The sequence below is a fragment of the Pinus tabuliformis genome, chromosome 2_1, assembly GCF_031772625.1.
Source record: "Pinus tabuliformis cultivar Carrire ecotype Pingquan chromosome 2_1, CPIR1, whole genome shotgun sequence".
Taxonomy (NCBI): domain Eukaryota; kingdom Viridiplantae; phylum Streptophyta; class Pinopsida; order Pinales; family Pinaceae; genus Pinus; species Pinus tabuliformis.
The window spans coordinates 211,219,021-211,232,649 of NC_142299.1; the positions used below are offsets into that span (position 1 = coordinate 211,219,021).

At 32.3% G+C, this 13,629-nt stretch overlaps 1 protein-coding gene across 1 annotated transcript; it reads right to left on the reverse strand.

The window, feature by feature from the left end:
- Positions 1 to 6,417: 6,417 nt before the first annotated feature.
- Positions 6,418 to 6,978, reverse strand: LOC149199490 (putative 2' cyclic ADP-D-ribose synthase BdTIR). The gene has a single exon (XM_089400590.1). It carries the CDS (start codon positions 6,976 to 6,978, stop codon positions 6,418 to 6,420), a length of 561 nt encoding a protein of 186 aa, XP_089256716.1.
- Positions 6,979 to 13,629: the final 6,651 nt, after the last annotated feature.

Consider the following 13,629-nt stretch of genomic DNA (forward strand, 5'->3'; position numbering starts at 1 on the left):
CTTTGATATTACACTTAATATCCTTCGACCACCCCTCGTTGCTATTTAACTTGGCAATTACATTCTCGTATAACCTTATAGCGGCAGCTCTCAACTCAAAAGGAACCTTTAGCTCTTCTAATATGTTCCAAAGGTTGTTTCTAGGAACTATATCAAAAGCCTTTCTAAAGTCCACAAAGCAACAAAAGAGATTGGATTTATCATTGCGACATTCCTCCACAATGATCCTAAGCGTAACGAGGCGGTCTGTTGTTGAGTGTTGCTTTCTAAAACCCACTTGGCCTTTAGCCCGCTTACCTTCACTTTCAAGCCATATGCTCAACTTCCTTTCCAAAATAATACCATATAACTTGGCTAGGAGAGGGATGATCATAACTGTCCAATAATTAGAGGGGTTATTTGTATCCCCACTTTTAAAAATATGGATAATGAGGCTTTGAGTCCATGGTTTAGGGAACCCTTTCTTGACCGCTTGATTGAAAAGCTTGTGAATGTGGGGGATGAGGACAGGACCTCCAATTTTTAAGATTTCCGCCTAGTAACCTTCAATGTCCTTAGCTTTCTCATTAGCCAAGCGATTAACCCCAAAATCAATGTCTTCTAATGAGAAAAAATATTTTGTTGTGAGCAGGGTTTCAAAGTTATCCATGACATTTGGAGATTCATAAAGCTTTTTAAGATAGGAATTCCAGTCGTGTAAATCAATTTTATTATTATATTTATTTTTCCTAGTAAGAATTTGCCTCCAAAATTTTTTAGGAGCTACCTTAGAGAAGTGTAAGAGATTCTCTTGTCGTTTATCAATATACTACCTTTTTTTCCTTTTAGTTAGGGCTTTGTATATTTTTATCTTGCAAATTTTAAGAGATTCATCAACAACTTCCTTAATTGCTTTCCTCGCACTTTTACAATCTTTGTCATACCATGGGTTGGTTTTTCTATTTCTTTTATTACCTGGAACTTTAATTGAGAACTTGTTAATAGAATATGAGAGGGTTGTAGTAAAATTATGATAGAGATCTTCAATGTTGTCTATACTAGATAAAGGAAGCAAATTAGTTTTTAATTCATTTAGAAAGAGATCTTTTTTATTTCTATCAGAGATTAACTTCTTTTTGCTATAAGGATTATCTTCTATTAGATCTCTATGCATGACAAAATTGAGAGTTATAACTCAAGGCCTATGATCAGATTCAAGCTCATGGTCATTTAAGATGTCAAAATTTGTTATTTCATTGTATAGAAGGAGATTACAGATACCATAGTCTACCACGCTGCTACCAAGCCCATGGATGCAGGTCATTTGGCTAGAATTAGGCCACTTCTTTAGACCGTTGCAAATTATGAGATCTTGAGCACTACAGAGCTTGACTAGCTCCAACCCAAACAAATTCTCCCTGAGGTCTTGAGAGCTCCTTTTGTACCGGCTAGACAGAGGAAGGTCTTCGTCTAACCAAAGAGGATTAGGGTTGGAATGATTACTTAGAAGAATAGCTTGGTTGCTTGAAGTTCGAGCATTAAAGTCACCCATTAAAAGGATATTGGCTTCATTCCTTAGGCTAGAGATATCATTCTCTAAACCATTGTAAGGAATATTTTTATCTAGATTCTTTTTCTTATAGAAGTTAGAATTGATGGAGGGGAAATAATAGATTGCTATGTAGGTCTTTTTATCATAAATGTCAGTAATTTCTATCCAACTATATTGGTTGTAAGGTTCATTTTTATAAATCCTAGCATGGGGAGAGATGTTCTTCTTAATGTAACAAGCTATACCCCCAATGCCTCTACAGGAGGATCGCTTATTCCAGGTAGACCATAATGTAAATCCATCTATGTTAGGGACCCTAGATTCTTCATGCTCCCTAGGAATCTTTGTATATGAAGGACAGTATCCTTCATGTCCTTTAACCTAATTTCCATCTGTAGAACTCTGAGAGAAGGTTCCTCCTAAGCCATCAAATCTAGCTCAATGGTGGCAAGTGGAAAGAAATTTGTAGTCCAGTTGTGCCTACAATTGTGTAGAGAGTGGCTCTAGCTTCTTCAGTTTCCAACATACTACTTTTGTTCAAATAAGTGTATAAATCTTTGTCTATTAATGAAATGATATTATTATTCAGTGTTTTATAACTAGTGCTGAGTTGGAATTTGATCTTAGGTGAATAGTTGAATATTGAATTTGGAAGGAAATTGAATATAAATATGTAATTTATTCTTAAAAGAAGAGAAAGCCTAGAAATATCAATGTATCATATTGAAGATTCAATTAGAAAAGTCTTCATAGAACATCTGAATAACTCATTAAAGAAATAATTAATGAAATCATGAAGCCTATAAATCTATTATATAATTAATGTATAGTATGTAGTTGTTGGTACAACCATGGAACATAATACATGTTTAAGTTGGAAAATTTAAAGAGTTTTTAGTTGTCACAAAGTGTAAGAGCCTTTTTTTGGATTCTCCAACCACAAAATTATCATGTATGCAGGCACTAGATGTAGCATGATGCTTAATTTGTATTCTCTTTCACCTAGATAGGAGTAAAGTTACATAGATGAATATAAAATGCAAAATAAAGTATTAGCCTTAATTTCTCATCAATTATCTAATTGGAAGAGTTGATCAAATTTGATGTATTTCGCATAGAAATATTTTAATAGGTATTTGCTGAGACATTCTCCCTCATTTGATAGAAATTTTATTCTTTCTCCTATATTTTTGGTGGGCAAGAGTTATCCATTGCCTAAAAGAAGGAATTATGTTTAGATATAAATTTATTGTTTTATCATGTAAAAGTTTCTGTGGAATTTATGCTTATGATATAAGCTCTTACTTTATCCTTTCATGGCAATAATAATTACTTACTTCATTAACATAAAGATATCCATATTATTGTTTTAATACTATGATAAGTCTCCTCCACCTTAGAAATTATACTAAGTATGTCTTTGTAGAATGATCCATGTAAAGGTAAGTCTTTGTTGGATGATCTATGAGGGAGTACATCTTTGTGGGAAAGTTCTTCAAAACCTACACCCTCAACTTGCATAGTTAGAAAATAGACCAAGTATGGATTATGTAATTTGTGCAATGCAAAAAAATGTTGGTGCAAATTAGTTATCACTAGAAAATTGTGGAAGTGTAAGTAATGGTAGTGAAAAGTGTTGTGAAAAAGATATTTGCACCAACATAAGGTGAATATTAAAATACTATATGGTTTGGAAGTGGGAATGAAAGAAATATTAAAATAATATTTGTTCGGGAAAGATGGTCCAAACATATTGTTTTGGACATAAATAGTAAATAATAAGACGTTCTCTAACTATTATACTTTTTGAAGTTTTGGGATGGAATCCCACAAAATGTTTTTGATTAAATCATGATATTTTGTTATTTAACATGAGTTTTTTACTACATATATGGATTCAACATCTTGAAAAACTCTTGGAACACTCATATTGTGGAGAGTTTACAGCTCAAACTTGTGATTCAAAACAATCCTTTTAGGATTCTAAGAAAAATCCACTAGAAAACTCCAAAACATAATATGGGTAGACAATGACAAATAATCAAGTTCACGAAGAAGAAAGCCAAGAAATTGATAATAAATTGTCATTTATTTACTTTGAAAGTTATGTTGATTATTTTAAATGGACATGAAGTAATAAAATAATAATGTTAAGGGAGAAATGTAAAAAGGCCTAAATATAAAAAATAAAGTAATTCATGAAAAAAGTTAAAGAAGGACATTGCCAAAAGACTCTAGTGATAACAAGCCACACCCTTGAAATGACATGTGTGATGCAGGAGCATTGGCTCAAGTACCAAATTATATCTATGTTAGCTTAGGGGGTTGCTGGTATTACTAGGAAGTTGGTTTCCTAGGGTCGATTAAATGTATTTTTTATAAGTTATTAATAGGTTTGAATTGTAAGTGTTCTCGAATGTTTGAGAACCTGATTAGATCTAGTCTGGTGAGATTTTGTAGGGATAAGAAATCCTAATTTAGGTGTTAGTTAGAGGTTTGTGGGTCATTGGGGATATCAAGATCTAGTTGAGGAAAAGGTGGAACTGAATCATAACCGGTTCAGAATCCTGGGTATAGAAGATATATTCGAAGAATGTAACAGAGGGGGGGAGAGATTAGATTTTAGTTATTGTTTTGTAATCCTAGGGCATATGATGGATCAGAGGCCATTAAATTAGAAGATCAGGTCGAGTAGACATAGTATTTAAAGTGAGTTTTAACCTATTATTGTTATATGTCAAAGTGATATTAATTTGACATTTTTTACTATGCAGAAACTCTCCCAAGAATAATTCAACATGACTGGGGAATTCTTCTACAATCCTTCTAAATTGTAAGTGCCTTTGAGCTAAATCAAAACTCTTTATGACTATTTGCATTTAATGGATTTTTTAGCACTAACTTTTGTAATTCAGTGGGTAAACAAATTTACAAGGCAGACAAATTACCAAGAACAACAAACAACATACATATTTTATGTCAAATGATCATCGGCATGGAACGTCCCCGCCGCCCCTTCCCTCCCCCCCCAAAAAAAAACACTAAAAAAAAAACATAAAATTGTAGGAGGCATGCATGTACTCGAGCTTAAACTTGGTAGATATAGGTCAAAATATTCTCTTATCTATAAGTTCAATACACCATTTAAGATGATTGGCCGACTCAAAAGATAAAACTTAAAATTCCTACTTGCAAGCATGTAACTCCCCCCTCCATATACAAGCTTCAATCACATTGATTTTCTAATGACAATCAAAATGCTCAAAACATATTATTAAGAAATTCCCCAATGGCAAGTCATGCTCAAAACAGATTATTAAGAAATTTCCCAATGACAAGTCATTAATGCTAACAACTCGAAATAACAGATATCAATTCCCCTTCAAAGCTTTATCAATTTTCCAAAACATCTCATCATTGCTAAGAATGTTTACTTTCTCAATATGAAATTAGAGTACTTATTAAAAGAAAAATACAACCACAAAAAAAAATACAACCACATTATTCATGAGAAAACCAATACATATAGGATGTAATTAAATTATGTGAAGATACTTAAATGCATTAGGAATGATTAACCAATTTAAAATGATTATATATTTAATTTATTAATTAAAAGAATTATATTTTTAATTTGGATTTTTATATTAATATCAATTTAAAAGAAACTTGGTTATTGTTTTAATGTGTTACTATATCCTTCGTGATGGGGTGTAGAAATCGGTGTGTCTCTCCCTTCGGAAAGAGTGGTGGATACATGTAGTTAATGCAAAGGTTGTCGTTATGTGTATTATTAATTGTTTTAAAATTTGCTTTCAGAGGAGAGATTTTTGTTGGAGGTGGTATCCGGGATTTGAGGGCGTGGGTTTTATCTCGTCCTCTAGTTCTCCCGGTTCCTTTGGGCTGGCATGGTTAATGGTCGATAGCTATGTAGTTGTACTGGGAAGTGGAGGCGTTGCATTGGTTAGTGACCCTTACTTGGCAAGCCATTCTCTCTACACCTTGGTGAATTATCTTTTACTTTGGTTCTGGAGGTTGATAGTAGGGTTTTGGGATATGGCTTTATCACCTTTGTTATAATTGTTCCTTTTTTGTTGTTGAGTTTTTTTGTTCCTTTTGTTACTTGGAAGATTTGGAAAGTGGATGAAAAGTTACAATTTAATAGTAACAATACTTGAGGAATAGTTAGAATAAGGATTTTGAAACTAGCGATTGCCCAAAAAGCTGAAAAGCAAGGCCTATACAATTGTTAAATTGTGATAATTTCAAAGACACGTGCACATTTGAATTTAGCATCCAAATATTATCAGCCTTTCAAGAGAGAATACAACACCATTTAATAAAGAAAATGAAAAGTGCAATCTCAACCTATTAATTGATTAACTTAGGAGTGTCAATATGAAAATAAACTTAGGAGTGTCAATATGAAAATAACACGATCAAAGTGAGAATATAAGCTGTGTAATTTCCTCAAAAAAAAAAAACAAAACAAAAACTTATCTTAATTACTTAATTGAATCAATGGATAAATATAAAAATGGATGAATGGAAACCTAGCCTAATTAAATTGTTAGCTGTTTCCTTTTAAAATATATTTTTACTTATTTATTTATTATGAATGGAATTGAGTGATTTTAATTGATATAATTTAAAAAAAAAAAATTGTCATCTTTAATCAATTATGAAATTATCCGTAATAATAATAGAATAGTGAATTTATTTATAAAACAAATGAATTAATCTATATTCATTTTAATTCACATTCATTAAGTTTTTAGGAAATATATTTCAATTTCAATATTATTTAAACATCTAAGAAATATATTTCAATTTCAGTTGTATTTAAAGTGAGTTTTTACTTATTATTTTGTCACACTGTTATTAATTTATTCTGGCAAGAATAGTTCAACATAGCTGGGGAATTCTTCTACAATCCTTCTATAAGTGTCTTTGAGCAAAACCAAAACTCTTAATGATAATTTACATTCAAGTAAATTATCATACTCTTCTTGTGTTCGAGAGTCGAACGTTGTCTTCATTTCGAGCTGGTGCAAGCTGAGACCATAAACTCCAGTTTTGTTCTGATCTGTCCACCTAAGATCAGCCGGGTTGACATGGTGAAAAACAGGGATAATTGGAGCCCCAGACTGTCGCATGAGGAGGAGTTCATGTAAACACCAACGGGATTCTGCATATTTTGGTGAAAAGACGGCAACATGGACGGAGGCGTTTCTAATTACAGTTTCTAATTGATAAGGAAAAGGTAGTCCTTCCTGCAAATCCTGTTGATCTAAAAAGGGTCTCAATCCACGTAAATGAAGAGCACGGTAGAGATGGCCGGCAATGTTCTTCTTCACTTCCCCACTATGGTTGATAAACGCATCGTATTTATCAACAGCAGCAGTGGAAGAAGAGGAAGCACCATCCGAGGATCTCTGATTTTCCATTTCAATTTCTTCGATTTCACAGGGGCGTTGGATATGCCATTCCCAATTGTTCGACGATTATACGAACTGAAAGAGAATGATAAATTGGGTGCTGCAAAGCTCTGGATGGTCAATGAGATGACGACTTTAGGAGTTGCAGATGTGGGGATAAATTGCAACGGCAAGAAAGTGGAGAGTTCAGAGATTACATAAAGGTCCCTTGTAGAGGCAGAGGGTAATAGAATAAGGAAAATGTTTGATTTGCAAGGCCGTGAACCCGTCAATTTGCGTGTGGGGTCCACATTGCGAATCATAGACAGGCTGGAGTACTTATGCCTTTGAGTGTGGGACCCATAATGCTTTGGAATCATAGACAGGCTGGAGTACTTATGCCCTTGAGTGTGGGACCAATAATGCTTTGGGTTTTTTTATTTTGCTTTAGTTTAATTAGTTGGAGGAATTGTTCGGAAAGTTATGGAAATTCCGATTATATTTAGAAAAAATCTGGCAAAAATTTTGTAAATTCAAATTACAGTTGTTAAACTTCAAAATTTTAAGTGTTTTCTAGGTTTGTGATGGTGCTGGATCTATTTTCATCATCAAAAACACGATTCAAACACTGCCTCTACAAGTTATTTTTTTAATTTTTTGCCCAAATTCCGGCCACTTTTGACCGTCCTAGCAATTCCTCGGCCTTTCATTTTACTTTTCCATCTCGCAATGCAACTTGAGCTGCATACCTATACCCTGCATCATCCCAGAAAGCACAATGCCCCTAAAAAAACAAAAAAACGACAAAATAATAACCTCGAAAGCATGTTCTCCCCTATGAATTTTATGGACTACAGCTTGACACCCATCTATCAAGCCCTCACACAGGTCAACAAAATTAATATCATTACAAATTTTCCAATTAAAAAGTGCTGCATTGAAGAGGTTGATTAGAAAAAAATTAATCGGGAACTTTCACAGTGTCGAAGAAATTAATGGGAAATACACCCATTCACGGGGAATATTGAAAACCTAACCCATTAGGGTTATGTTATTTTGTATTATTAAATTATTATTTATTTGAGAAAAAAACATCAAAAGGTATAATTTAATAGTAATCATATTTGAGAAATAGTTAGAATAGAGATGTTGAAATTATTTTATTTTTAAAATAGTAATTTTTTTATAAAAATTATATAAAATTATTAAAATTTTAAATGTTTTTATTAAAATAATTTTAAGTATTTTAAAGTTTGTATATTAAAAATTAGTAAGCCTTGTCAAGGTTTTACATTTAAGATAATTTTTCATTCTTACAATTTTTCAGTTTTTAAGCTAATAATCACAAATAAATGCCTCAAGAGAATTCAAACTCAACAACCCTAAAATAATTCATATAAATACACATGTACGTACATGAATTATGGCATTTAAATTTATCTTTTAAGAGGTCTCTTAAAATCTAGATGACTATTCATATTTAGTCGAGACTTTTCATATTCTTCTAGAGTGAATAGTAATTCATAATACCAATTATCATAACTCTAATAGATTTAAGTTTAACATAAATTATTATGATGCAAAATTAACAAAAAAATACTAGGGTAGTAACTATATGCCTTCATAGTAACATGAGCACACAAACTACACTTAAATGAATTATTTATTTATTTCTTTCTTTATTAGCTTCATTTCTATTTTATTTTGAAACATAAAATACATAATTAGAATAAAACTATAGAGACTACATGGTTAATTTACCTCCTTGAGAAAACCAGACCAATGACTGTTGAGAGATGAGTTCAAAACACCCCCTTAATTAAAGAGCTTAGAAAAATAATAATCTTACTTGTTAGTTGGGAAACTAGGACATACAAAGCATTTAAGACGTAGAGTAACAAATCAAGTTCAACAAAGTAACTAGATGAATCTGCCTTGTAGGAAAAAGTAACTAAGAATTTGCCTTGTAGGACACTAGGTTTGTCTTAAGATAAGATATGATAATATAGTGTAGACATATAATAAATCTAGAACTTATAAAAATGGAAATAAAACTCATAGTTGAAAAAGATGGAGTTAAGGGTGAGCACATATATAACACCCCTTTTTAAAACCCATGTTTTGTGATATGTAATTAAAATAGATAATGCTAGAATGGTCAGTGTGGATATTTTAACAAAATTCATTTGATGTATATATTATTTTTTATTAAATATATTGCTAAAACTAAAGAAGAGACCACCTAGCATGACTCACAATGCTTGATGGATCAGTTGTAAGGGGGATCTAGGAAGTTTCCTACTTTTCCTGAATTCAATGTACTAAAATTCTAGTTTGATATTTTAACCACACAATTACTAGCAATTGTGGGAAGGAATTATGGAAGTCTTACTGAGCTACTATAGGAGCAGAGACTCCATACCCAATGTGGAGACTTCTAAGGGACCACGTAGCTCGAGGAGGAACCCCAAATTCTCATCTTGGGAGCATGTGTGGGGTAGAGCAGGGTAGAGGATAGTTGTGAGTAGTGTAAGCGAAATGTGTGCAAGAGAGAGAGAGAGATGTATGCCAGTGAACCATTAAAACTTTTGAATAAAAACCAAAAACACATGTGGGTTGAAAATGTGACTTTTCTTGGGGTGACAAAGAATCATCTATATGTGAAATTATGGACTACCCGATTAGTGATGGAATCCAATGATGAATTTATCAGCCTAAGCTAGAATTCCAAATGAAAATGTGAAGAAATATTGTTGAATATATGCACAAAAAACACTGAAAATGGCTCCCTTATGCTTTGTAGACCCAAAGTGGCCACATGATGAGAGATAACAAGGCCTGGCTCTGTGGTTGAAAGACAACATAGGAATCTTTGTGTACGAAGGAGAGTATCCTTCATGTCCTTTAACCTAATTTCCATATGTAGAACTCTGAGAGAAGCTTCCTCCTAAGCCATCAAATATAGCTCAATGGTGGCTAGTGGAAAGACATTTGTAGCCTATTTGTGCCTACAATTGTGTAGAGAGTGGCTGTAGCTTCTTCAGTTTCCAACATACTACTTTTGTTCAAATAAGTGTATAAACTTTTGTCTATTAATGAAATGATATTGTTATTTAGTGTTTTATAACTAGTGTTGAGTTGGAATTTGATCTTAGGTGAATAGTTGAATGTTGAATTTGGAAGGAAATTGAATATAAATATGTAATTTATTCTTAAAACAAGAGAAATCCTATAAATGTCAATGTATCATATTGAAGATTCAATTAGAAAAGTCTTCATAAAACAAGTGAATAACTAATTAAATAAATAATCAATGAAATCATGAAGCTTATAAATATATTATAAAATTAATGTATAGTATGTAGTTGTTGGTACAACCATGGAACATAATACATGTTTAAGTTGGAAAACTTAAAGAGTTTTTTGTTGTCACAAAGTGTAAGAGCCTTTTTTGGATTCTTCAACCTCAAAATTATCATGTATGCAGGCACTAGATGTAACATGATGCTTAAATGTCTCTAGAATTCTTGGTGGCGTAATCTGTATTCTTGTTCACCTAGATATGAGTAAAGTTACATATATGAATATAAAATGTAAAATAAAGTATTAGCCTTAATTTCTCATCAATTATCTAATTGGAAGAGTTGATAAAATTTGACGTATTTCACATAGAAATATTTTAATAGGTATTTGTTGAGACATTCTCCCTCATTTGATAGAAATTTTATTCTTTCTCCTATATTTTTGGTGAGCAAGTGTTATCTATTGCATGAAAGAAGGAATTATGTTTAGATATAAATTTATTGTTTTATAATGTAAGAGTTTAGGTGGAATTTATGACTATGAGATAAGCTCTTACTTTATCCTTTCATGGCAATAAGAATTACTTCATTAACATAAATATATTCATATTATTGTTTTAACACTATGATAATTCTTCTCCGCCTAAGAAATTATACTAAGCATGTCTTTGTAGAATGATCCATGTAAAAGTAAGTCTTTGTTGGATGATCCATGAGGGAGTACATCTTTGTGGGAAATTTCTTCAAAACCTACACCCTCAACTTGCATAGGTAGAAAATAGACTAAGTATGGACTATGTAATTTGCACAATGAAAAAAAATGTTGGTGCAAATTGGTTATCACTGGAAAATTGTCTAAGTGTAAGTAATGGAAGTGAAAAGTGTTGTGAAAAAGATATTTGCACCAATATAAGGTGAATATTAAAATATTATATAGGTTGGAAGTGGGAATGAAAGAAATATTAAAATAATATTTGTTTGGGAAAGGTGGTCCAAACATATTGTTTTGGACATAAATAGTAAATAATAAGGCATTCTCTAGCTATTATACTTTTTGAAGTTTTGGGATGGAATCCCACAAAATGTTTTTGATTAAATCATGATATTTTGTTATTTAAAATGAGTTTTTGACTACATATATAGATTCAACATCTTGAAAAACTCTTGGAACACTCATATTGTGGAGAGTTTATAGCTCAAACTTGTGATTCAAACCAATCCTTGTAGGATCCTAAGAAAAATCCACTAGAAAACTCCAAAACATACCATAGGTAGACAATGACAAATAACAATTCACTATGAAAAAAAGCCAAAAAATTGATAATAAATTATCATTTATTTACTTTGAAATTTGTGTTAATTATTTTAACTGGACATTAAGGGCTCACCTGCACCTTCCACATGTCGAGAAAAATGTGTGAAGGAGATGTCGGCATCATCCCAGAGAGCACACTACGTGGCAAAAGCAGAACCCGACAAAATGGTTGACCTCGAAAGCTTATTCTCTAATGTGAATCTTATGCACTACAGCTTGACACACATCTATTCAATTGGACAACAGTCACACGTGTCAATCAAATTGATAGATGTACAGATTTTCCAACTAAAAGTGTTGCATACGGAACAGGGTAGTTAGAAAAAATTAATGGGAAATACACACCTTTCACATTAAGCAGGGTAAGGTTGGAAACCTCATCCATAGCTCTAATTTGTATTATTAACTATTATTCACCTCAAAAAATGAAAAACTATAATTGAATAGTAACAATATTTGAGGAATAATTAGAATAGGGATTTTGAAATTAATTACGGTTCTAAAATGTGTAAAGAGTGTTAAATTGTGATCATTTCAAAGATACATGTACATTTGAATTTAACATTTTAATATTATTAGTTTTTCAAGAGAGAATATAACATTATTTAATAATAAAAATGAAAACTACAATCTCAAGTTATTAATTCATTAACTTTGCATGTCAATATGAAAATAACACAATCAAATTGAGAATAGAGGGCAATTTCTTCAAATAAATAAAAGCTTAACTTAATTGCTTAAATAAAAAGCTAAGTTACCCAATAAAATTGTTGAGTGTTTCATTTTGAAATATATTTTTAGTTATTTATTCATTATGAATTGAATTGAATTATTTTAATTTATATAAAAAAAATTGTCATCTTTCATTAATTATGAAATTATCCATAATAATAATATAATATTGAATTTATTCATAAAACAAAAGAATTAATCTATATTCATTTTAATCTCACATTCATTAAGTTTCTAAGAAATATATTTCAATTTCAATATTATTTAAACTTCTATGAAATATATTTCAACTTCAATAGTATTTAAAGTGAGTTTTAACCTGATTGAAATATATGAAATAACGATCCTGACTTGAGGATTCTTAATTTCCCTCTTGTTTTGAAAGGAACTATCGACTTGATAGATGGTGGCAGAACAGTGAAGGCGAACTTCTAGGGTTTCAGCAAGTTGCAGACAGTGTTCCTTATGGAGGGTTGCAGAGGAGGGAGACCTATTCCCTCCTTCAAGGAGGCCATTGCTAGTAGAGGTAAGAAACCTCTAGAAAATGCTAGAGGTACTTCGGAGGAAGGGGAAAGAAATATGGAAGAGGAGACAGTAGAAGCCATCAATAAGGAACTCAATGGCACAAAGGACAAGGAGGTAGAAGACAAAAAGCAGGGAACTAAAGACAAGAAACAAAAGGGACCCTGCAAACCCAAAGCGGAGTTCACACCCAGAGTTATTCTAAACGACCCTGCTCTGCAGGCACACAGGATCACATGCGGACATATGCTATTATCTGTAAGTTCATGGGACTATGGCCCATTGAAAAGGCATTACAGACATGGATCAAATATCACTAGAAACCTAAAGGGAGCATTGACACGCATCTTGGGTCAAAGGGATTCTTCACTGTAGTGTTCACAAATATTGAAGATAAGGACAGAGTATTTGAAGGAGGACCCCACTTCTATGCAACAGCTGGACTCTGCATGAGGCCATGGATGATGAATTTTGTCCTCGAACGTGAGACTTTTACTTCGGTACCAGTATGGGTAAGACTCTATTCTTTGCCTCTTGATCACTGGAAAAATGAATCATTAACAGCCATAGGCAATAAATTAGGTCATTTTGTCAAAGCTTCTGAAGCCATAAGAAGAGGGAAATACACTTCCTTTTCTAGGATATGTGTGGAAATGGATCTATCAGGAGCTCTACCAGATGAAGTGATCCTGGAAATTTTTGATGAAGAATGGGTGCAAACAGTAGACTATGAGCATATTCCATTCAGATGTTGTAGATGTCATGAACATAGGCATCTATTTAGAGACTGGCCACTCGGTAAAGTGGTAA